Below are 25,000 nucleotides of genomic sequence, written 5' to 3' on the forward strand. Positions count from 1 at the left end.
GCTGTCAGACAATGTGTGTATTCATTGCCAAAAAATGAGGGGTTTTTTTTTGCGCCGTTCGTTTCAGAAGTGAAACGGGGTGAGCGAGGGGGGCGTTCTCCTCGCGCGTCGACGGCTGCGGGTGGTCGGACCGGACCGCTCGCTACCGGGCGGCCTGCGGCGCTGCGATGTGCGGAGCGGTCACTCTGGAGTCGGCAAAGGCGCTGCACGCGCGTGCAATCAGGGCGTGTGGCGGGAGCCTCTCCGCGACTCCTCTCTGTTGCGGGCCCCTCTCTCCTCTCCTCTCTCTCTCTCTCTTCTCTCCTCCTCTCTCTCTCTCCTCCCTCCTCCTCTCTCTCTCTCTCTCTCTCTCTCTCTCCTCTCCTCTCCCTCTCTCTCTCCTCCCTCCCTCTTCTCTCTCCCCCCCCCTCCCTCCCTCCCTCTCTCTCTCTCTCTCTCTCTCCTCTCTCTCTCTCTCTCTCTCTCTCTCTCCTCTCCCTCTCTCCCCCCTCCTCTCTCTCTCTCCCCCCCCCCTCTCTCTCTCTCTCTCTCTCCTCTCCTCTCTACTCCCTCCCTCCTCTCCCCTCCCTCTCTCTCTCTCTGCTCTTCTCTCTCTCTCCCCTCCTCTCTTTCTCTCCCTCTCTCCCTCTCTCCCTCTCTCTCTCTGAGCGCTGTGTGGTGCGGTGCGGGAGACTGGTCCTCTGTAAACTGGCTGCCGTGCTGAGCGCGGCTCATTTCCCTCCTCCTCCTCCTCCTCCTCCTCCTCCTCCTGTTTGTACAGACGAGGCCTGCTGAGAGGGGTTAACTGCTCTCGGCTCCGGGGAAGCGGCGGGCGCCCGCCGCGTAAATAAAAAAACAAACGCGGCGCGGGGGCGCAGCGGCGAGCGCGGCTGATTTAATGGGGGACCCCGAAGAGCCCGTGGCCTCACCTCTCACCCCATTAGGGAGCGCCTGTCCCGTTCCAGTGGCCCGTGACACCCTCCTGCCCTCCTCTCCTCACAAACACCCCCGCCTGACCCCCTGTCCCCGCAAAACACACACACACACACACACACACGAAAACACACACATGCAGACACACATGCATGCAGACACACACACACACACACACACACACACACATGCAGCAGACATGCACAACACAACACATCACACATGCTGCAGACATACACACACACACAATGCATGCACACCACCATACACACACACACGTGCCCGACACACACACATACACATACACACATGTGCGCACACACACACACACTCTCTCCCCTCTCTCCACTGTGGCAACACACACGCGCCACACACACACAAGCCTCGTCACCTCTCCCACTTGGCACACACACACACCCACACACGCACACACACACGCACACGCTCAGTCCTCTCTCCCCTCTCTCACTGTGGCACACACACACACACACACACACACACGCGCTCAGTCCTCTCTCTCCTCTCTCACTGTAGCACACACACACCCTCTCTCACACTCACACACACACACACACTCTCTCCCCTCTCTCTCCGCGGTAGTGCTGTCCCTCGGCCCGTCGAGCCTTTCCGCTCCGTTTCCCTGTCACTTCCTGTTTCCCCCTCGCTGGCCGGCCGAGGCGGTGGCGCCTCTGAGGCGCGCTGACAGATGCTGTTAGCCTCTCAGAAAGCCGAGCGCATCTTCTGGCTGCTGGGCCAGTTTATCTCCGCTTCGCAGAGGGCCTGTTATCGTGTCGCCACTCCGTTGTTATGGCCTTGTCATTTACTCGCCGCTGATCTCGGGGAGTTGTTCTTCGCCCCCCTCTCCCCTCCGCCTCGCTGTGTCACAGATATTAGCCAGCGGGTCACTGCGTGGGGAGACGGTGGGCTGTTTTGCCCTTTGCTCCTCTCGCGCCTAGGCCTCTGTTACTCTGGGTGCACACTTTGCACTCCGCGAGGTTTCCCCACAGACTACAGTCACTCATGTGATCTTCATGCTTTATAGGGTGTTTTCATTACCTTTATAGCCTTTAAAAAATAATAAAAAATAGCACGGCCTCTGCATTATGTACCCGGACACATAATACGTTTGAAGGGGTGGCTTTCTTGTACATGTGCTATATTTGCCTCAAACTGCATTTCCTTCCCTTGGCCTTTTCTGGGCCCCAAGTAGGCGTCGACATTCAGTTTAAATGAGATGGTGTGTGTTGTGCGAGCACAGCTCTGGCATACAGTGCCCTGATCGCGATGGCCTGGCCGGCCGGAGGGCATCATTGGTCTTTGTGCGCTGGGCGCTGCCAGCTGGCACGCTGCAGATGCAGGATTTATTGTAATGACCCCTTGTCCTCTCCCTCCGAGTGATTCATGGGACAGCGGAGGGTCTCACACGCGCACCCCCGTGGCTCACAGATTCTGAGGTGACCGCGCAGGTGTGATCACACGGCGGTCCGCTCGGAACGAGACGCCGTTCCGTCCAGGAGGTTGGGGGGGGGGGCACGAGTGCTGAGCTGAGGATGGCAAAGGGTAGATTTGGCAGGGGGGTGCTGAGCTGAGGATGGTGAGGGGGTAGATTGGGCAGGGGGGCGAGGGCTTGTTGAGGGTGGTGAGGGGGGTAGGGATTGGGCAGCGGGGCTGAGGGTGGTGAGGGGGTAGATTGGGCGGGGGGGGCAAGCAGGCTGAGAGAGGTTAGGGGGTAGATTGGGCAGGGGGGCTGGGGTGGTGGGGGTAGATTGGGCAGGGGGGCGGTGAGGATGGTGTGGGGGTAGATTGGGCAGGGGACGCGGGCGCTGGGGGTGGTGAGGGGGTAGATGGGGCTGGGGGTGGTGAGGGGGTAGATTGGGCAGGGGGGGGCTGAGGGTGGCGTGGGGGTAGATTGGGCGGGGGGGGGCTGAGGATGGCGTGGGGGTAGATTGGGCAGGGGGGCGCGGGCGCTGCAGGGAGACAGGCTGGCGTCTGCGGGGCGCTGAGCCTCAGATGCGCCGGAGGAGCCGGGTCCCATCTGCTCCTCAGCGGGCGAGGCCCGGGACCCCTCCCCAACGGAGGCGAGGAGCGGCGCCCCGCGCCGCCGTGCCAAATCCGCCCGCGCCGCCCGCCCCGCTCGGCCCCGCGCCCCGCCTCGCCGCACAGACTCAAACGCAGAGGGGAGCCCGAGGAGATCCGTTATTTCGCTGTTCCCTCGGGCCTGCGTGCGTTATGTCCGACCGCGGCTGCTCACTCGGTGAATAATACGCGCTCCTGCGCGGTGAATACAAACCACGGGTCTGGGCCGTGCCTTATATGGAGCTGGCACGAGTCAGTATGACACGTGTGCCGAACCTCAGGTTTGCGCTGTGCTGATTCCCCCGGCCTCTCCAGTGTGATGCTACCCACTAGCCACTGGGAGGTGAGTCAAGGTTAAGCGGGCTGGAATTAGCGACGATACCAGGCGGCCTTGTTTTCTATGTGGCGCCTGAAGCAGGCATATTAAAAGTGGATCTTGCTACTGCTGTTCCGTACCGTGCCTTACTGTACTGGACCGAACCAGGCCGTGCTGTACTGGACCGAACCAGGCCGTGCTGTACTGGACCGAACCAGGCCGTGCTGTACTGGACCGAACCAGGCCGTACTGTACTGGACCGAACCAGGCCGTGCTGTACTGGACCGAACCGCGCCGTTCCGTTCTGTACCGAACCGAGCCATGCCTTACCGTACCGCACCGTACCGCACCCAGGTTTGATTGCTACGCGGTGAGCTGGTTTGCCGGTCTCTGAAGACTGAGGATGCTGTTACTCACCGAAGCAAAGTGCCTCGCCAATTAGCAGTCCCTGACTGCACCCCGCCTGTCTGTCGCGCTGACAAACAGCACGGCCCCGGGGGGCCTGTTTGTTATTCCCGTCTCTGTGGGACTCCGCGGCGCCTGAGCGAGGCCCTGACGCAGCCTGGGACCGGGGCTGTCCCGCACACTGCCTGCACACAGGAACCACCGCAGCCTGGGACCGGGGCTGTCCCGCACACTGCCTGCACACAGGAGCCTGGGACCGGGGCTGTCCCGACACACTGCCTGCCACACAGGGAGCTGGGACCAGGGCTGTCCCGCACACTGCCTGCACACAGGAACCTGGGACCGGGCTGTCCCGCACACTGCCTGCACACAGAGCCACCGCAGCCTGGGACCGGCTGTCCCGCACACTGCCTGCACACAGAACCACGCTGCCTGGGACCGGTGCTGTCCCGCCACTGCCTGCCACAGGACCCCGCAGCCTGGGACCGGGGCTGTCCCGCACACTGCCTGCACACAGGAGCCTGGGACCAGGGCTGTCCCGCACACTGCCTGCACACAGGAACCTGGGACCAGGGCTGTCCCGCACACTGCCTGCACACAGGAGCCACCGCAGCCTGGGACCGGGGCTGTCCCGCACACTGCCTGCACACAGGAGCCTGGGACCGGGGCTGTCCCGCACACTGCCTGCACACAGGACCCTGGGACCGGGGCTGTCCCGCACACTGCCTGCACACAGGAGCCTGGGACCGGGGCTGTCCCGCACACTGCCTGCACACAGGGACCCTGGGACCGGGCTGTCCCCGCACAGGCTGCGCTGCCACACGGACCCTGGACCAGGGCTGTCCTGCACGCTGCCTGCACACAGGAGCCACCGCAGCCTGGGATCAGGGCTGTCCCGCACGCTGCCTGCACACAGGAACCTGGGACCGGGGCTGTCCCGCACGCTGCCTGCACACACTCCTCGTTCGCGTTTCGGTGAACCTCTCTGGCTCAGACCATTGGCTGTGCCCCGGTTTAGCAGGTTTTGGAAGACTCCGGCATCGTCCGACCAACCTCTGACAGGTGGTTGTGATGTTTCCCCACACAATCTTGTTTGGCTAGCAATGTGCACTGATACGAGTCCATATACAGACTCAGAACCCTGAGGAAATGCTGGCCTCGCTGTAGGTGTAGGGAACAGCCAGGCTTTAGAGCGAATGTGTAGAGATGAAGATTACCAAGTCTGTCAGAGTCCAACTGGCTCAGTTCTTCATCTATGCTAGTAAATAGAATTTCCTCTGACCTTATTTTGTGTACAAACCAACCCACATCCTACAAGAGTTTGGTGTTTACCTAACGTCTGGGAGACATAAAAACCTCGCGCATTTCTTCGGGGATACTTCAATTATGCGGTTCCTGCCACGTTTCATCTAAATCTGATTAGTGCGCTGCTCATTATGATCCTGAGATGTTGGACTGTTTATATCCGGCTAAATTAAATGGAAAAATTGCACCGCTTCTGAAGCCACAGAGGAGCAGAAACTGCACATCTCAGTGAAGGAAAGAGATTTCATTACTGGATGTGTGCAATCCAAACATTTTTTTTTTTTTTCCAGTGGAGAAAAAAAAATGGAAGAAAATTAAATTCTGTTCCTTGGTCTGAACTCCCCCTCTCTCTTTGGAAACATATAATCACTGGGACAATTCAGTACCGAAGTTTCAGAGGGGTTGTAAAAAATTGCATTCATTTTTTATTTTTAAAAATTTTTTTAAATGACAGTAGAAAGTGAACCCTCATTTTTTTTGTATCGCCCTGGAACGTTCCGTGCTTTATTATTACAGCGTATGATTTATTTGCTGAGTTGGATGCCCCTGTCTGGGGTGACTCAAATTGCTTGCATTCTGCGTGTTAATGATTTAGGCCGCTGCCCTGATGACTCCGCTGTATTTCTTCGTACAAGGTCGTTGTTTTTGTTGTGCCATCGGCTCGGCCCGCGAGCGTAAACGGATCCCGGGGAGGATACGTGAGACGGAGCTTCCTGAAGCGCGCGGTTCTCCTCCAGGGGGACCCGGAGGGGGGGCCTGCGTCAGGCCCCCCGTAGAGACCGTGGAAAAACGTGGACAAAAGTCTCTGTGACGTCACCCGCTGACTCTCCACGGGCTTGGTGAGAAGCGTTTTTGAAGCCCAGGGAGTGTAGCTTGTGAGCGCCGGCTGCCATTTTGTACAAATTGGAGCCAGAGACTGCGCAGTAGGTCGTCCGCTAAGTGTGTGAGATACAGTGACTCGGTAGTGACGCAAACTGTCCCTGATTCGTCCGCAAAATATTACCGTCTTGTCCAAATAGCACAACTTCTTAACAAAATCGGCGTATGGAGAGACAAAGAAAAAACACCTATTGCGACTACTTTTTCTTGTGAAAAAAAAATTATTGAGTGGTGCTGGTGAGCAACGTCTCTCAACAAGACAAGGAAGTGAGCTTCAAAAAAAAAACACAGCCTGGTTTTTGCCGCTTGGTCAGGCCGAGAGTTTGAGGACTCTGTCGGAAAGCTGAACCGAGAAAGTGAGGTCACTGACAGGCAGCCCGTAGGCTGTGGGACCGTGGGCCCTAACAGGCGAAGCAGTGCCACGTGAAAATTTCGACGGGGGGCACGGGCGCCTGCCGTTCCCAGAGGGCGGGGCATTTGTCGTGTTTCTTACGAGGGAGTGACAGCACCCTGAGCTGAGCGCCGGTGCAGTAGCCGAGTCCCCTGAGGGAGAGCGGAGGGCATTTCAGATTAATTTAGGGCCCGGTAATTACTCCGTGATGACCTCACCGCCAGATCAGTGAGAAACACTTCCAGTGAGAAACCAATCCAAACCAGTGACAGAGACAGACAGAGACAGTCAGACAGAGAGAGAGAGAGAGACAGACAGACAGAAAGACAGACAGACAGTCAGACAGACAGTCAGACAGACAGTCAGACAGAGAGAGACAGACAGACAGACAGAAAGAAACAGACAGACAGAAAGACAGACAGACGAGACAGTCAGACAGACAGAGAGAGAGAGACAGACAGAGAAAGACAGACAGACAGAGACAGACAGACAGACAGAGAGAGAGACAGACAGAAAGACAGACAGACAGAGACAGTCAGACAGACAGACAGGCAGTCCTGTTTCTATCTGGCAGTGTGATTCCACTGCGACCAGAAAGCGACTGTTGAGTAACAGCCAGCATGCGGGCGCAGCCTCTCGGTGAAATGGCGCAGTTCGGCGTGACCCTGTGACCCCCTCCGTACTGTTTTGTCTGTTGCGGAATTACATCCTGCAGAGGGAAACCGATATCCGTGGTGTGTTTACTACGTACGTCAGTCACCGCGAGGGTTGTATTACAGTCACACTGGAGTGCACTGCTCACTCCAGAGGAGTAAAACTGGCCTGGGGCCACGGGCCTGCGGAGAGCACGAGGTCAGGTGTGGTGGTTGAAGGGAACGCATACCGTTCGAAACTAGCAACTCTTCCGTATAGATTTTTCTAACTACTGTGTAAAGTTCCCAAAGAGTGAACAGCTAGCCCAAGCCTCTCTTTCTACGGTTTCCAGTAGCTATAAGATCTGTTAAGGTATGTGTTTGTGACTTGCGCCAAGTTTCATTAGACGTTACTGTTAATTATGTGGTTCCGGGCTGAAGAATGTACCTCTCCCTGTGTTCTCCTTTTACAGCAGTGCCTCCGCAATGAGAGATCAGTGGAATCAGGCCATCAGAACAGACAGGTGGTGGAGCAGGAAGAGGCTTTCTCGCAGACAAACAGTGTGTTTGACATGTCATTATACGGCACAAACAAAGGAAGGGGTCTGGAAATCTTTCCAAATGTTGTATTATAACTTGCAAATGAGCTCGGGCTATATACTGGCGGTTATTTTTAGCCGGTTTTTTGGAGGACCAGTTTTTCAGATCCCTTTTTATGTCTGCGATGACAGCATTCAGCGTCAGCGTGGGAAAGAAAAAAGAACCCCTCGATGGTCTTTTGATTTTTTTTTTCCGTAATCTCAAAGGAGCCTGTGTGTGTGTGTGTGTGTGTGTGTACACGTGCGTGTGTGCACACGTTTGAAACTCACTGGTCCGCTGCTGTCCACACTGGGAGTGATGGGAGATCCTGCCCTAATGCTACAGTTAGCCAACAGCGCTGTCCTACCAGTTACCCCCCCCCAGCACAGACGGGTGGCTCTCTGTCTGCTGTCTCACCTCCGACAGCATATAGACTACACGGCCCAGTGTCAGTACTGCAGTCAGCCTGGGTGTCTCCAGTGTGTGTGTGTGTGTGTGTGTGTGTGTGTGTGTGTGTTCGTCAAACACCCTTCAGAGTTTGCAAACCTGGCCCGTTTCATCTCTTCCACCACTCTCTCCCTGAAGGTGCCTTCGTAAGCACTCAAGATTTAGCCTACGCAAACATATCGTGTTCCCCCTTTGCTCATGTGTACCCAGGTAAATTACCTCAGCTGCAACATTCATACGAGCCTCTGCTCTCAACATTTTTCTGAAATGGTCAGGGTAGTGTTTTGGCTTACTTTCATCAGCGAAATGGCTTTATATTTATCCGGGCAACCTGATATATCTAACTGAACATGCGTGTTAAGGCGTGTGGGACAGAGCTGCAGAAGCGCTCTTTCTCCTGTGGTCGCTGTTCTGGGGGGATTTTCAGCATTGCGTCCGTCGGTTGAGAGGTTTTTTTGGGCCGACGCCATCCTCCGCGTGTTTGGCTGCGTTCTCCTTCAGAGGTTTGGCGTGTCTTCCGTTCCTTTCTACACCGCGTGATCGGGGCGTCGCGAGGCGCGCGGGGAGTGCCGCGCGGAACGCGCCGCGTCGGCTGGGCTGGTGGTTAACGGACGACTTGCTGCTCAGCGGCACAGATAATTGATACAAACACACCGACGAGGAAGTCACACGAAAGGCCACAAATGAAGTGAGAGCCTCTCCAGTCTGTGCGTGTGTGTGCGTGCGTGTGTGTGCGTGTGTGTGTGTGTGTGTGAGTGTGTGTGCGTGTGTGTGTGTGTGTGCGTGTATTTCTCAGGCCTTTGTGCGTAATGAGCGCTGCCGTCATGCTCTGTACTGTACAGCGCACTGTAAAGTCCTGGAGTCCTCCTGTTGTTTCCAGCTGTAAATCGCTTTTGTTGCTTTTGCATAATGTGCACCTGCCCGGAGGCAGAGAACAAGAGATTTGTTAATCAAATGAGATGCATCTCTCTGTCTCTCTCTCTCTCTCTCTCTCTCTCTCACACACACACACACACACACACACAGTGTGTCTCTCTTGGTCTCCCACCCCCATCGGTTGGACAGGCTCTGTGTAACATTTCACGTGACACCCTTCCATACATGCGCACACACACGCACGCACACACACACACACAAACACACACACACACGCTTTGTTGCGGCGCCCTTAATCTCAACAGGGAGCGCTCACTGACCACAAACAGAACTCATCCTCCAGCCTGGTGCCACGCTCTGGCGGCGCGTACTTTAGACACGTCAGCCTTGCGGTTCCTGGGCGTTTTCCCCTTCCTGTCAGTCAAGGGCAGCTCTCGCCAACACAAAGGTTAAACAGGTCTGACAAACACTAAACAAATTCCGTTCAAATTATCCCACTTCGTACCTGCGAGCCAAATCAACAGGATCACGGTTGGCAAGGTGCTAGAGAGACACTGACGGTTTGCGGAACGAGGCCCATCTGGCCAAACGGTGGGGGTGGGGGCTTGTCGGCGGTTTCTTTGAAGGACCCAGAGAACGAGCCACAGAATAAAGTTACTAATGGTCATTTAGAACTGTTTTTTTTTTTTTTTTTAAATGAATTGTCAATATCAAAGCCATCATCATAAATGTTAATCATATTCATCATTCAAATGCTAATGTGTTTCTTTCATTTCCTTTTTTTTTTTTCATATCCTTCCCTGGACCTGCCCCTTCATTCTAACGTGTCCGATGCACGGCCTGCCTCTACTCAGGTAAGTTGAACTTTTTTAAACCGATACTGCGGTCTCCTACACGTTTCCGTTTTTGCTGCACACCACAGTGCTGGTGGTTTCAGTGAGCGCAGCAGATCATCTTGGTTTTCATTAAAACAAAAAGGAAACAAGACTAATTGCTTTGTGTCACATGAAATATATTCAGAGCAAATGTGCTTTTTTTTTGTCAGCCTGCTCAAGGAGGCCTTTGAGATTGTGAGTGGTAGTTGTGCTGTCGATGGTTCTCCAAACATTTACAAACTGCACAGCAGCATTCATCCTGCCTGTCTTTTCCTGTGTGTTGTACAAAGAGTCGATCGAGTAGGGGAGGCAATGATTTTCCAGCGCTCGTGCAGCCTGTGGCTCTCCGTGTCATTGTGTCAGCTGTTGATACCGTTTCTGTAGTGGCAGGCAGTTTGCAGATAAACTTGCAGAGCGAGTTCAGTGTGGTTTTGGCCACCAGCCTTATCACCTCCATACTTCCCCTCATTGTACCTCCTCCACGCACTAACAGGGGGAATACTGCTGCCTCCTCAGCCTGTGTGTGTGTGTATGTGTGTGTGTGTGTGTGTCCTTTATAGTGGTGGCCTGTGTGTGTGTGTGTGTGTCTATGTGTGTGTGTGTGTGCGTATGTGTGTGTGTGTGTGTGTGTGTCTATGTGTTTGTGTGTTTGTGTGTGCACGTGTGTGTGTGTGTGCGTGTGCGTGCGTGTGTGTGTGTCTCTGTGTGTGCGTGTGTGTGTGTGTGTCTGTGTGTCTATGTGTCTTTGTGTTTGTGTGTGTGTCTGTGTGTGTGTGTGTTTGTGTGTGCGTGTGTGTGTGTGTGTGTCTGTGTGTCTTTGTGTTTGTGTCTATGTGTTTGTGTGTGCGTGTGTGTGTGTGTGTCTATGTGTCTCTGTGTTTGTGTGTGTGCGTGTGTGTGTGTCTCTGTGTTTGTGTGTGTGCGTGTGTGTGTGTCTCTGTGTGTGTGTGTGTGTGCGCGCGCGTGTGTGTGTGCGTGTTTGTGTGTGTGTATCAGCAGACATCTCCTCGTTCAGAGAGAGCTGCTGAAAGGGGAGAGGAAACAGAGCGTGTTCCAGCCAAGCGTTACAGATTGGCCATGACAAACAGCCCATGAATTAGTGATGGAGGCCGTGTCCCTCTCAGGCTGCCCTGCTGTAAGTGCCTGAGAGAGGGGATCCCGCCTCAGCGAACAAAGGCCTTTACTGGGAGGAGTGAGGAACGGTGTCCCTGTCACACCAGAGTCAGTTCCTGGTCACACCTTCTCACAGGCTTGGTGTGGAGTGCATTTCCTGTAGGCCTCAGTACACCCAGCTCCTTTATAGCGGTGGCCTTTAGGCCACAGTGCAGCACCCATCCTCCAGCCAATCAATGAGTTAGTGACTCTTTGTCCGATATACAGGTACAGGTATAGGCTTTTTATTGTTAAGTTTTTCCTACCTTTGCTGGTGGTAGGTGAGTCTTTATATATATGTGTATGTGTGTGGGCGTGTGTGGGAGTGTGTGTGCGCGTGCGTGTGTGTGTGTGTGTGTGTGTGTGTGTGTGTGTGTGTGTGTGTGTGTGTGCAGCCACCATTTTGTTTCTGTCTTTGTGTCCCATTTATGGACTGCATTTTATATAGCGCTTTTATCCAAAGCGCTTTACAATTGATGCCTCTCATTCACCAGAGCAGTTAGGGGTTAGGTGTCTTGCTCAGACACTTCGACACGCCCAGGGCAGGGGATCGAACCGGCAACCCTCCGACTGCCAGACAACCGCTCTTACCTCCTGAGCTATGTCGCCCCCCATTTGTCCTCATGTCCCTATATAAAGAGAAACATGGTTCTTCCTCTTATGTCTTTCATGCAGGCAGAACAAAATGTACCTTCAAAGCGCTGGTAGGACAGAGAGAACTGCGAGGGAATTATTAGGCACGGAGTACAGAAAGTTAATCATTTCTTTAGAGTAATTAATTAAGGCTGTAACCTGGAAAGTGTTGGAATAATTTCCTTTGGACAATGTTAAATGATTCTTTCTTGTTACATTTAAAATAGAAAGCAATTAGTGGTTGTTATTAAATTAACTGAACAAAGCTTTTCTTCTTTTTTTGACAGTGGGGCAATGATTTGATAAAAAGGGCTACATACAGTCATAGGCAAGCGTCTATTACATTGAAATAGCTGATATACTAATTAGGTTACAATTGTTGTCTTTTAATCAGTTTCTCAAGGGAGCAATTTTTGTTTGAAATGTAAACGGTGCTTTGTTAATTGTAAAGTATAAAGTTATGTTCTAATATTCATATGTGTGACTGGTATCAGATGATTATTATTTGATAGCAGCACTGTGCAGTAGGGGAAATGCTATGCTTATGCGGTAAGTATCAAGAAATGTACTGTAATGAGGTCAGTGATTTTTTTCCCCCCTCCATTTGCACACGGTAACATGTTTTCAATATGTCACAGAAAACTTGACACAGAGGTCACGCTCTTCTTCTTGGACCCGTTGACTTCTTGAGATATGGTCCCGCAGCTATATTTGTGACACCTCGGGCCACGTTTCTGTTGATTGGCAGTCATGAATGACATCATCGCTTTCTCTGTGGAAATCGGTGAATTGCCGAGCAGGTGCCAGAAGCCGGCCGGTGAACTGTGTGGCTTCCGCTGTCTGTGGCCCTCATTGATATGCCGGAGGAGCCTCTTTTTTAAACGCTGCCCATCCGGGGCCCTTTCTGGAGCGCCGCGGCGCGCGGGGGTAATCGAGACCGTTCTGGCCGTAGCCAAAAAGCTAATTGATGGATCGGTGCGACAATAGCATGTGTCAGAGAAATGAGGCTTGTCAAATCAATGAAGCCATACTTCACTTGTGACTGGGAGCTGACTGAGGCCGTGGCCCTGGGCTGGGGTGGGGGGGGTGGGGCGGTGGGGGTGGAATTCCGACGCTGAATCGAATGTTTACCGCGCGGAGGAGCTCATGACCTGCTGACTGAGGGGTGCGTGCGCGCGTGCGTGCGTGCGACGGTCCCGCCGTGACGACCGTTTCCGGCGGTTACCATGACGGTTTCCCGGGAGCTTAAAATGGCCGCTTTCTTTGGGGAGGGGCTATCGCGAAAGCCGCCACCCGGATCTGCAGAGGGGAAGTGCTGGAACAGACAGGAAGGGGTGCGACTTGATTGAGTGCTGGGAGCCAGAGAGCTGATGGTGAATGATGAGAGTTGATTTTGTTTAATGTCTGCCATTAATGCCCCCACTCCCTCTCCACATACAATACAGGCATATCGATCAGACCCTGACACGCACGCGTGCGCAATGAGCACACATACCTGCATGCATTCAGCACACACAAACACACGCACACACACAAACACACACACACACATATGAATGCACACACGCGCACACACACACACACACACAAACACACACATATGAATGCACACACAAACACACACACATATGATACAATCACACACACACACACAATATGAATGACAACACGCATACACAACACAACATGATGACACACACACACACACACACGAACACACACACACATATGAAGCACACACGCACTCCATATATAGACAGACACAGAACGCAACAACACGTACACACACACACCAACTGCACGACGCAAGACACACACAGACACACACATGTCCACTCCTCTTAAGGCAGGTGTAACAACATCCATTCGACAGGACTGCAGACGCAGAGAGGATCGGGAGTTGTTGTGAGGTCGAGACGGACAGCTGACGAGTGAAGAGAGAGAGAGACGGGCGGGCGAGGAGCAGAACCATGCGGGCCGATTGTCTACCTCGTGTGCCACTCTCCTCCACACTGTGTCAGACTCTCCATCGATCCGGTGGGCGTAGATCAAACCGTGGGTATTGATGACCCCTGAGTGCTCTGAGCGGAGGACGGTGTTGCTAAGAGACACGAGGACCGACCTCAGACAGATCAGGCGTTCAGCCGATGGGCGCGATCGCGGATCGGAGCGCGGGATCGATGCGTACAACTGGAGAGCGGAGAAAAGAACTCGGCGACAATTTGTCGCCCGTTCGGGTTTACGTCTCCAGAGCCGTCCGCTGCTCCTGAAGGGCCCGTGTGTGTGTGCTGGCTGCTCCGCTGAGAGCCACAGATCAGCCGTAATGTGAGCAGCCTTTAAATAATCAGAGTCTGTGAGGGGCTAATTGTTTTGGAGCACAGAGAGCGCAGTAATGAAGGACCTATGTGCCTCTACCTTAAAAATAAAATCAAAAGGCCAAGATAAATGTTTTTTATTTGATATATAAAAGGATCTCACATAAAATTGCTGCCGTGTATTCATGCGCAGTTACGTGCATGTAATTATTGTGAAACATATTGCACATAGGGTTTTTTTTTTGTTGATATTTTATTCATTCAGTTGTCCGAATTAAACTTCTGACAGTTGACATGTGTATTTGTGTTCTGTTGATATATTGCTTGCATTGCGGATTTGACCGTATAGTGACATTTAGTCTTTTTTTCCTGAGGGCGCACGGTGATGTGCAGTGACTGTTCTGTGTTAAGTGAAGCGAATAAGACTCTCTGCTGCTATCGCGGTAAAGGGCTTTGTTTACGCTGCTTTGCTGGTTCTCTGCGATCGTGTGAGAAATCGCTAGCCGAGCGGCTAACGGGCATCACGCACGGGACAGGTGAACGGTGCTAGATTCGTGACCCGCTCGGGCCGGAGCGTGTGCCGGTCACCGCGGGACGCCTCCTGGTACAGTTAGCTCTGTCACCATCCGCTGACCGAGGGGGAGGGTTCCGGCCGAATCGCCACGGCGACCTAGGAGCGGACGAGAGCGACCCACCCCTGACCCCGGAGACAGGAGGCTCCGTAAATAATGCGCCGCTGCGCGTTCACGTGGGATCGTTCGCCCCGCGGAAAGCAGATGAATGGCGACCCTGTTTCTGAGGGAGCAGGGCTGTGCTGTTCAAGGTGGGGGAGGTGGTGGGGGGGTGGGGGGGGCGGGGGTGCATAACACCCTCGGTGTCTCCATCTGCCAGGGTCGGGCCTGACTGTAAAACCCCTCTGTAGGCACAAGCTGCTCCTGCTGTCTTTATTGCTGGTGCAGGGGTACCTGCTGCACCCCCCAGGCGGCACCGTCCTTTGTCTCTCGGCCTCGGGGGGGGAGGGGGGTGTGGGTCACCGTGGGTCGACCCTGAGGAAGGGCCTTTTGGTGGGGTTATCCGTGATCTGGCGGAAGTGGAGTGGGGCGGGGTAGGGAGGGGCGGGGAGAGGCGGGGCAGGGAGGGGCTGGGTGCGTGCCGGAGGAATGCCGTTGGGCCAGGCGTCGGCGGGTCAGCCACATCCCCACCGCTGCGTGTCTTTTTTCTTACCGCTGCTTTGGTTACCGTATTCTTCAGGTTCTGATCATCCGCGTACAACAATCAAACCCCCCACCCCCATCCCCCACCGCCCCCAATCCCTGTCCCCCTCCCCTGTCCGCGTCCCCTTCCCTGTCCCTGTCCCCCTGTCTGTCCCCGTCCCTCCATTTTAACGGTCCTGAAATAAGCTTTTGCTTTCCCTTCATTCAGCGACCTGTTATTTTTTTTTCGTTCATCGTCTTTGTTATTCCTCTCCACTCTGCTCTTTAATGATGTCACTGAAGATGTAGAAATTTCCAGTTGTCATTTCTGGGGGGGTGGGGTAAAAAAAAAACCATTGTTTGTGTATCCTTTTTTTTTGTTTTGTTTTTTTTTTACTGTGAATGTTATTGTCTTTTTTTTCCTCCCCCTTCCTTCCTTTTTCTTTTTTTTTCCCCTTACACGCCTGAACAGCTTGTCTGTGTGACCCGCTCGTGAGCCTGGCCGATGATGGACCCATAATTACAGGGTTATTGCTGTTGCAGCTGATGGGTAATGACACATTTGCAAATTAATTCTTTGAGCTCGGCTACAATTAGCATATGGAAGAAGATTTACTCCTGGCCACCCCTGGAGTTACTCGGTAATCAAGAGCAGAATTAAATAAAAGGCCACTGGAGGGTTGTGGGGGGGGTCAGCTAAGTTAATCATCTTTTGTTCAAGATGCGCACTCCCAAATCCCTTATTTAGCTCCCGTCCCTGATACGCCTTTTCCCCAGGTTTCCGAGAGCGAAACGCAGTAGATTAAAGCTAAATTTGTCAGGACGGCGGGGTGGGGGGCGTGGGGGGGTGGGGGGGGGCGGGTGATGGTAAAAAAAAAAAAAAAATCCCTGTGTCAGGACAGGAACGGAGAGAGAGATGTGGGAGTGGGCTGAGTGCCTCCGACGTCTACGAGAGAAGACGCGCGCCCACGCGGACAGACACCGCAAACAGACGGCGGGGACCCGCCGTGTTCTGAGAGACATAAACGTCACCCTTTCGCGGGAGGCGTTAGCATTTTATTCGCTCTTGAAGGAGGAGCGGGACTGTCCCTTTCTGACATTCCCCCTCCTGCTGAACTTATGGGGGAAGGGGGGGGGGGGGGGACTATGTGGGAGCTGATGGTGCTGCAGGAGTGCTTGAGTGTGATGGTTGCAGGTCAGAATCCCTCTTCTGACAGACATGGCCCTGATTCTGTATGAGATGGGTGACCCGCGTCTTTCAGGATGTCAAGCGACCCGGCGCTCCGCGAAGCATCATCTGACAAAATGAACAAAAATATGGGTCTACAAAACCAGTTGGAATTGAATCAGAGGGAGTGAGTTTCTGACATTGAATGCTGTTTGAATAGAGGCTTTCCACCAAGCTCCTTTGCACCGATTCTAATGAGAATCACATACTGGCATGTTTGAGGCTCACTGTGTCCCAGATTGCCTGCGTGTGCATGTGCATTCGTATGTGAGTCTGTGCGCTTTCTTTTTAACTGTATCATTCTAAAGAAGGACACATAGACACACACACACACACACACACACACACACACACACACACCCACATACACACACACACACACACACACACACACACACACAGTTTAACAATAGGGCCTGCATGACCCCAGGAGCCAAGGTAGGGGTCAGCAGTCAGATAAACTGGCCAGATGCTAATGGACTATATGTCTCACAGAGCAGCCGGAATGTGCTTTCACACACACACACACACACACACACACACACACACACACATGCGCACACGCACACACACACACTCTCTCTCTCTCTCACACACACACACATACGCACACACACACACACACACTCTCTCTCTCTCTCACACACACACACACACTCATAAAGGAGGCTTGGCCGGCATGCTGAGGTACAGGCAGTCATGTGTGATGTCTTTGCTGAAAAAAATTTAAAAAATGAAAAAAAGAGAAAAATCCCAAATCCGCCTTCTCCATTCCTTGGGTCTCCCCCCCCCACCCCCCGCCTCGGCCACGAACAAGGGGAGGTTGTGTGCTCAGGGGAGATTAGGCGATTTCTTATCTGCTTCCCATGCTGTCGGGGCTGATAGACCACAGCCGCCCTCCCACACCCACAGAGACACCATGAAGACTGACAGCCTGCGGGGGTGGGGAAGGGGGGGGGGGCTTTTTTGGGGGGGGGGGGTGATTGGGAAAGGGCTGTTGCTTCGGAGATAATCAGCCTGTTTCTGACTGGCTTTCGAAATCCCAGAGTACCTAGAAGTGTCATTCTGCATTTTTCAAGAAATGGCCCGTATTTATTCTTGGAAATGGGAAGTCTTTTTGCTGAATGGCCCCATCAGTTCCTCGCCGAAAAGCTCATCTTCGCTGAAAACCGCATCTTCCCTGTTCCTGTCTTGTCTCTCAGTTCAGCGCTCACAATATACGCAAAGCCTGAATCAGAAAGATGCAACTTCAAAGAGTTTTTTTCTTTCATTTTTGGTATTGGGGGTGGTGCTTGTTATCACGCCTTTTGCCAGGCATGATCGATCTCCTCGAAGCTGGCCGATGGACTGGTGAAGTCACTACTTCCACCATTTTTTTTTTGCCATTTTGTTGATGTATTTCACTGTAAATAAACAAACGTCGATCCCTCTCGTTGTCTTGTACGACGATTAAGTTGTACTTTGCGTGGATTCGGACGAGGAGGCGGCATCATACCTTTCGTCAGGGAAGCGTTGCCCTCTGTCTGGCCCGTGCACCTGTATTTTCTATTTTAAGATCAATGCTATTTTCCCTCTGAGCTGAATTGATTGAATCGGAGCCCCCCAGGGACTGTGCGCTAAACCCATTTCAGGGGTGTGAGACGCCAGGAGAACTGTTAGACACGCGGGGGGGGGCGGGGGGGGGAAGGGGGAGTAGCCACATTGGCCACAGAACACAGGCTCCTCAACGGAGGAGCTCCTAATCAGGCCTCTAATTCCTCATTTCAGCAGAACGTGGCACCTCCTCGCCTGCGTCGTACCGCAGCGGGGCGATCTTTCTCTCCGCCTCCCTCCCTCCCTCCCTCCCTCCCTCGCTCCCTCCCTCTCTCTCTCGCCCTCTCTCTCTCTCTCTCCATCTGTGAGCATCTCCCTATATCTCTTAGCGGTTATTTGCCCTAGTTGCCTCTGAGCATGCCTCTCCGACGGGTCTGAATGCGGGGGCCGAGGGGGCGATCCTGGGAGATCGTTATCCGGTTCTGGTGGTCGTTGGGGAGACCGTGTGAATTCACGTGAATTCATCTTCTCTTATTTGAGCTATATGTGAGACACGACGGTCAGCAGACTTTAGTAACTACCCCCCCCCAAACACAAACACACACACACACTCTAACACACACACACACACACATTTTATCTGTCTCTCTCCCTCTTTTCCTCTCTCTCTGCATTTCTTTTTTCTTTTTCTCTATCTTTGCCTGCCCCTTTCCTGCCTCTCTCTCTCTCTCTCTCTCTCTCTCTCTCCCTCTGGTCCTGTTTTTTTGTTCAGTACGGCTGCTCCCCAGCAGATAGTTAACTCCTTGCCCCTGCTGCTTCTGTCAGTGCTGTGTGCCGAGCGCAGGCTCACACAGAGAGCGAGAGAGAGAGAGAGAGAGAGAGAGAGAGAGGAGAGGGAGGGAGAGAGGAGAGGGAGAGGAGAGAGAGAGAGAGAGGGAGAGGGGAGAGAGAGAGGAGAGGGAGAGAGAGCAGAGAGAGAGAGAGGGAGGGAGAGAGAGAGAGAGCGAGAGAGAGAGAGAGAGAGGGAGAGAGAGAGAGTGAGAGAGGGAGGGAGAGAGCGAGAGAGAGAGAGAGGGAGGGAGAGAGAGAGAGATATAGAGAGAGAGGGAGAGAGAGAGCGAGAGAGAGAGAGAGGGAGGGAGAGAGAGAGAGAGATATAGAGAGAGAGGGAGGGAAAGAGAGAGCGAGAGAGAGAGGGAGAGAGAGAGCGAGCGAGAGAGAGAGAGAGAGAGAGAGAGAGAGAAAGAGAGCGGGCACACGCTGCTGTGAGCAGCAGTCTGCAAGCCACACACAGGAGCCAACTTTCAGCAGCAGCGAGCGGGGAGAAAAAAAAGAGAAAAAAAACCCGCTTCTAATTTGAAGTTCAAGGAGGGGGGGAAGCATCTGTTGTGTTCCTTTTTTTCCCTCCTCCTCCTCCTTTCCTCCTCCTCCTCTGCCTCTTGTTGTCTGAATGCCTCAGAGGCACCATCTTTCTCCTTCCTCCTTTGCCTGCGGACTGCACCTCATCCAGGAAAAACCTTTTGGTGCCGCGAAGAGAGAGAGGAAGCGTCCCTTTTTTTTGAGAGGCGAGCCGATTTGTAGGAGGTGTTTCCGCGTCGCCGCGGTGACGGCGGCTGCGGCGTGATCGAGGACAGTCGCGTGAACAGATGCCCCGACGCTTGGCCAGCCTTCTCACTTTCATTAGGGGTGACAAATCAGCTGTCACTCAGGCAGGATTCCAATTTACGGATAATGATTCTTGCATGAAAATTGATCACGGGGCAGCGTTCCTGTTCCTATCTCTCTCTTTCTTCTTGCTCTCCTCTCTCTCTCTCTCTCCACCCCCCCTTCAGTCACTCTCCCTCTCCCCCCCCTCCTCTCTCTCTCTCTCTCTCTCTCTCTCCACCCCCTCTCAGTCACTCTCTCCTCTCCCCTCCCCTCGCCTCCCTCCTCTCTCTCTCTCTCTCCTCTCTCTCTCTCGCTGTCTGCCTGTGCTGTAGCCTGAAGGGAGTTTATTCGTTTATTCTGCCCTCCTCCTCTGTGATGTGAGTCGGTAGCGGGACGACAGCGAATTAAAAACGGAGGGAGAGAAAAAGGAGGAAAAGACAAAAGCAGAGGCGAAAGAGAAGCAGCGGGACTCTCTCTCTCTCTCTCTCTCCCTCTCCCTCTTCTCGGGATGTTGGAATAGAAACACAGCGCTCCTCGTTCTGCCTCTCAGCTGTTGGAGTATTGATTGTCATCTCTCTCACGGAGGAGCAGCAGAGATCAGTCTCTCTCTTGCCGGGATCTGTGGCTGTTTTAAGCCGGTTTGCATTTTTTCTTTCTTTCTCCCTCTCCTCCTCCCCCCCCCCCCCCACTCCTCCGACCTCAGTCCGCACTCGAACCCTGGATGGAAACAAGTGCGCCGGCCTGGGCCCGTGACGCGTTCCCCGGGGTCAGGAGCGAGAGCCGGAGCGTCCCCTGCCCGCTTTCGGGCCGTCGGCCGGGACTCTGCGTCCCCTGGAGCGGGCCCCCGTGCCCCTGAGACCGCCCCTCACGGGAGCGTCCTGTCAGAGCGGAGAGCACCAGTGACAGGCAGGCGGGCGCTCAGGAAACGGACCCACTCACCTATACCCCCCGCCCCCCTCCCACACCCCCCTCCCTACTAAAACAAAAAACAAAAAACACTCTGCCTCTGTCCCTGGTGTTCAGGGCTCTCTTGTGGACTGGGGCCAGGACACTATTGCCACCAACTCTCTCTCTCCTTTCTCTTCAACTTTCGTTCAAATTTTCTTCATTACTGACCACCATGGAGCTGTAACATAAGCCATGTTTGGACTAAAGCCCCCGCTCTACTATGTGCCAGGTAAGATGACTTGAAGGGGGTTTGAGGTGAGGGGGTGGGGGGGATGGTGGGTGGGGGGGCGGTACAGGCTGGCTCTGTTTGAGTTTATGCTTAACACATTTTGTTTTTTTTTATTTTATTTTATTTTATTTTTCTCACGGGCTAAGCTCGCGGCTCCCGTGGTCGTTAGACGGAGTGTGCGATGTGAGAGCGGTTACTCCTGGCCCGAAACGAAGGGTGGCTCGTTTTGTCTCCGTTATTAGCCTGTAAGTGCCAAACCTTGTTTTATTTAACAGCGGGGCGGCCCGCGCGGCGGGCTAACACAGGACGAATTAAGTGCGGTGTGAGGTTACCTCCAGTAGGTGCTTAAACATGTCTCACGGCTGAACGAGCCCTGATTATGGAGAGAGCGGCCAGGTTGTAGCAGAGAACCAGGGAGGGAAATGAAACCTCAAGAGGAAAAGAAGAAGAAAAAAAAAAGAGGAGAGGAGAGGGGGTAAAAAAAAAAATAAAAGAACGCATTATGACTCTAATGCTGAAAAGCTACAGGAGGCGGGCATGATTTTAGAGATTGTAACTCTGGGTGCAGCGAATTACCTTCATTTTCCTTTTCAATTTGGGCTCATTGTAGGCCGGGGTGGGGAGAATATTGAGAGGAGGGTGAAGGATTACTGCTGGTCACAGACACAGTGTGGTCCCACGGTAGCTATTTGCCGGCGTTTGAGTGGAGCCTTGCTCTTAGACGGCCCCGGTGTTGGAGACCAGAGATCTGGGGCAGCGCGGGCTCCAGGGCAGCAGAGCTCCCAGACTCTGGCTGTTAGGCAGGTGAGCCCTCTGCCTCCGTCCCCGGCGGCTGGCCGCCTCACTGTCTGTCCGTCCGCCCGGGGACAAGCCATCTCGACGGCGTCGGCCTGTTCGGACGGATTAAAGGCGGAGTGACGCTGGAGTGTCAGGCAGCCGGCCGTAACGCGAGTGACTGCAGTAGCCGTGGCGATACGGCGAGCGCTCATAATAGCGGTGGTGAGCAGGTGAGTAAACAGAGCAGAGAGCGCGCCGGCGTTGTCAAACAGGCTCCGGGGGGGGCTGGAGGTGTAAAGCCGCGGTGTGAGGGGGGTGTGGACGTATCCGGGGGGGGGGTCACATCGTCAGAGACGCACGCACGCACACACGTGCGAGGCGGAAGGGGCAGGAGCAGTTCGCTGACCCCAGAAACCCCTCTCTCTCGTTCTCCAACTCCTTTAACACGTTTCACCGCACCCTTGCTTTCCTGTCTCTGTGCAGATGTAAAAAAAGAAAGAAAGAAAAATGGGGGTGGAGAGGGGGGGGGTGCTGAAACCTGGGGCCATCTTGTTCTCAAAAACCACCGCTGGCAAAAAAATAACATAACATTTCCGGCTCTGCCTGCGCTTCTGATCACCACGAGCCCGGAGTGGCTGTCAGATCCGTTGGGCTAATTTTAATCTGAGCGCATCTCTCTTCTTCTCTGCTCTGCGCTTACCCGCATCAGCGTGCTTCAAAACGGAATAAATGTGTTGATTAGTTGTACTTTCCTGTTGTATACAACATGGGAAATTAAAAAAAAAAATTTACATCCATAATACGTTGAGTAAATTTGTTTTCCCTAATGAAAGAAGGGTTCTGCAAAATTTATTTCATTTTTTTTTCTTTGATAAACATACCTAAACCTCATTGACGGGTACGCATTAAGTAAACAGGTTTGTGTGCGTCTACAGTATTTCGTATGAACACACCAGCTGCTAGCGACGGGACGTACCGGGCTGTGAAACAAGCGGTCAGAACCGCCAGTCACATGACCAGCCCGTGTGGTGATGCTCCTCCCCTCTTGCTCTGCTGGTTGGGGATTTTGAGGTGTCCCGCTCCTTGTCCCCACCTGCAGGGTCGCTGGGCGTGTTGGGGCTCCCCTGCCCCTCGCGCCCCTCCGCCCCGCTAGGACAGCTGGAGGTGGGACGGGAGATGAAAGCAGGAGAGGCGCGGATCGCCCCCCCTCCCTCCCCCCCCTTTTTTCCGCGAGATTAATGCGGGGAGGGAAAGCGAGCAGGGGGAGCGGCGACATCACTGGAGCCCGTCTCCTGACAATGGGCCGTAAAGCTGACACTTTGTGCGGCTGAATTATTTATGCAGCCCGCCGCTGCTTTTACTGGTAAAGGGGCCTTGTGAGGGCAGGGGAGGAATGTGCCATCATAATTATTAATAGAGAGGGGAGGAACCGCTGTAGATCACCGACTGTGCGCTCGGTACACCCTGCTCCCCCGCATGCACTCCCTGCCCCTCACACACACACACACACATACACACACACACACACACACTCCCTACCCCTCACACACACACACACACCTCCCTGCCCTCACACTCACACACACACACTCCCTGCCCCTCACACACACACACACACACACACACACACACACACACACTCCCTGCCCTCCACACACACACACACACACACACACACACACACACCCTGCCCCTCACACACACACACACACACACACACACACACACACTCCCTACCCCTCACACACACACACACACCACACACCCTGCCCTCAAACTCACACACACATACACACACACACACACTCCCTGCCCCTCACACACACACACACACATACATACACACACACACTCCCTGCCCCTCACACACACACACACACACTCCCTGCCCCTCACACACATACACACGCACGCACACACACACACTCAGCCCAGACACACACACACATACGCACACGCTCGATGCTCCACCTCACTCACTGACACACAAACACACACACACACACATGCATACACACTCACTGCTCCCCATTGCTCTCAGACACTCATAAACACACACACACACACACATGCACACACACTCCCTGTGACTCCACTTATCTGGGGTGACCTGGCTTCCCGGTCATCCCTGGGGCTCCCGCATGGCAGATCTGTTTATGCCTGCGCTGCCGTAGATGCTGTACAATGACAGCATAACTTCATGTAATTCACATAAGGAAGTCTGTTCTAACAAACGCATCGGTCAGCACCCGTCCCCGCTGCACAGCCTGTAGTTTGTTGCTGTTGAACTTGGCTCATCAGACCTCATCTCCATACGAGCTGGACGGGCTTGTTGTCGTGTGGGGTGGGGGGGGGGCGAGGTTAAGTTAACGCTAGAGGGGGGTCATTTACGCAGAGCTAATAAAAGCTTGGTGTTCGTACACGAGGATGGCTGCAATATTCTACTGCAGCATCTGAAACCCATTTTTCGGACTCACCTGGAATGGAAAAAGAAGGCGTGAGTCAGTCTGAGAGCTGTTGGGAGGGGGGGGGGGGGGGCAGAGGGGGAAGAGCTATGCCCTCGTCTGGGCATGTTTTTATGGAGAGGTGGCTGTGGACAGAGGCCAGAATGGAAATGAGCAGATCTCCTCCGGCAATGCTTTCGAGCTCCTGTCTCTAACATTATTCATCTGCCTCTATATTTCTCCGATTCCTGAGAAGGCAGAGCACTTCCTGCTGAAACTGCGATTACATTAAATGTTTTTGCTCAGACGCATCTTTCACACTGCAGGGCCTAGGAAAATGTAAAAAAAAAAAAAAAATAATAATAATAATTAAACAAAAAAAGAATAAAAAAAAGGATATAGCCTTGCATGTCCGTTCCAGCTGTTCATGAGAATGTTGAAGTGCCTAACGCGAGCGCACTGATCAAACAAACAGATGACTGCAGTCGCACAGAACTGCGCGCTGTCTGGCTGCACCTGTCTAAAAATAAAGCTTCAGTTTAGTCGCGCGGCTCTTGTTCTCTGGCAGATTTGGGCGCACGTAGGCGTCGCGCGTTCTGTTCCTGGTCTCCGCGGGGGGCCGCATTGTTTCTGTCATTACCGCTAAGGTTTAAGTAACGCTGCAATAATGAAGGAGCTGATTGTAATCACGGCGCTTCGCGAGCGCCTTCCCTGACGAAGGCGGCGCCTGCACACCTCAGGTGGGTGAGGCACGGAGTAAACAATGCTCGTATCCCCCCTGAATAATTCATGGCGCTTATTAAATTATAGATATGGCCCCATAAATGATTAAGTTAAAAGCGATTATGATGCTGCGCTCTCGTCAGAGCCGGCCGACGCTAACATGCTACGGACAGGAGTGCGTGCTGGCGTGTAGCCGCAGTGAGGCTGGCCCAGGCTCCTGTGCAGGGCTGTCTGTGTTTAAACCCCCCCCTATCCTCCCCCACCTCCCCCCCCATACTACACAGCACCATCACCTCTGCCCCCCCGAATACTACTCAGCACCACCTCTTCTTCTCCCCCCCCCACCCCCACCATTCCTAGACCAGAGGCAGGCCCAGATCACTGACCCTGTAGCCCTTGCCTTCTGCTAGCCTCCGGGTGGGGGGTGGGGGTTGGTTTTTTTTGTGCTGCGCCTCGGGAGCGGTTGAAATGTGGGTCTGAGGCAG

General features: G+C 53.7%; 1 protein-coding gene across 4 annotated transcripts in view; it reads left to right on the plus strand.

Annotated features, from left to right (window-relative positions):
• The window catches only part of gse1b (Gse1 coiled-coil protein b), a 285,689-nt gene that overhangs the window by 168,066 nt on the left and 92,623 nt on the right, over positions 1-25,000 (plus strand). The window contains exon 1 of one of the 4 annotated variants that reach the window (XM_064313837.1): positions 20,093-20,571. The exons of the other annotated variants lie outside the window; for them this stretch is intronic. Within the exon in view, the coding sequence (XP_064169907.1) occupies positions 20,535-20,571 (37 nt within the window). The 5' untranslated portion in view covers positions 20,093-20,534. Of the gene's footprint in view, positions 1-20,092; positions 20,572-25,000 lie in introns of those variants that run through there. 4 annotated transcript variants of the gene reach the window in all.

Source organism: Anguilla rostrata, chromosome 16, assembly GCF_018555375.3.
Source record: "Anguilla rostrata isolate EN2019 chromosome 16, ASM1855537v3, whole genome shotgun sequence".
Taxonomy (NCBI): Eukaryota; Metazoa; Chordata; class Actinopteri; order Anguilliformes; family Anguillidae; genus Anguilla; species Anguilla rostrata.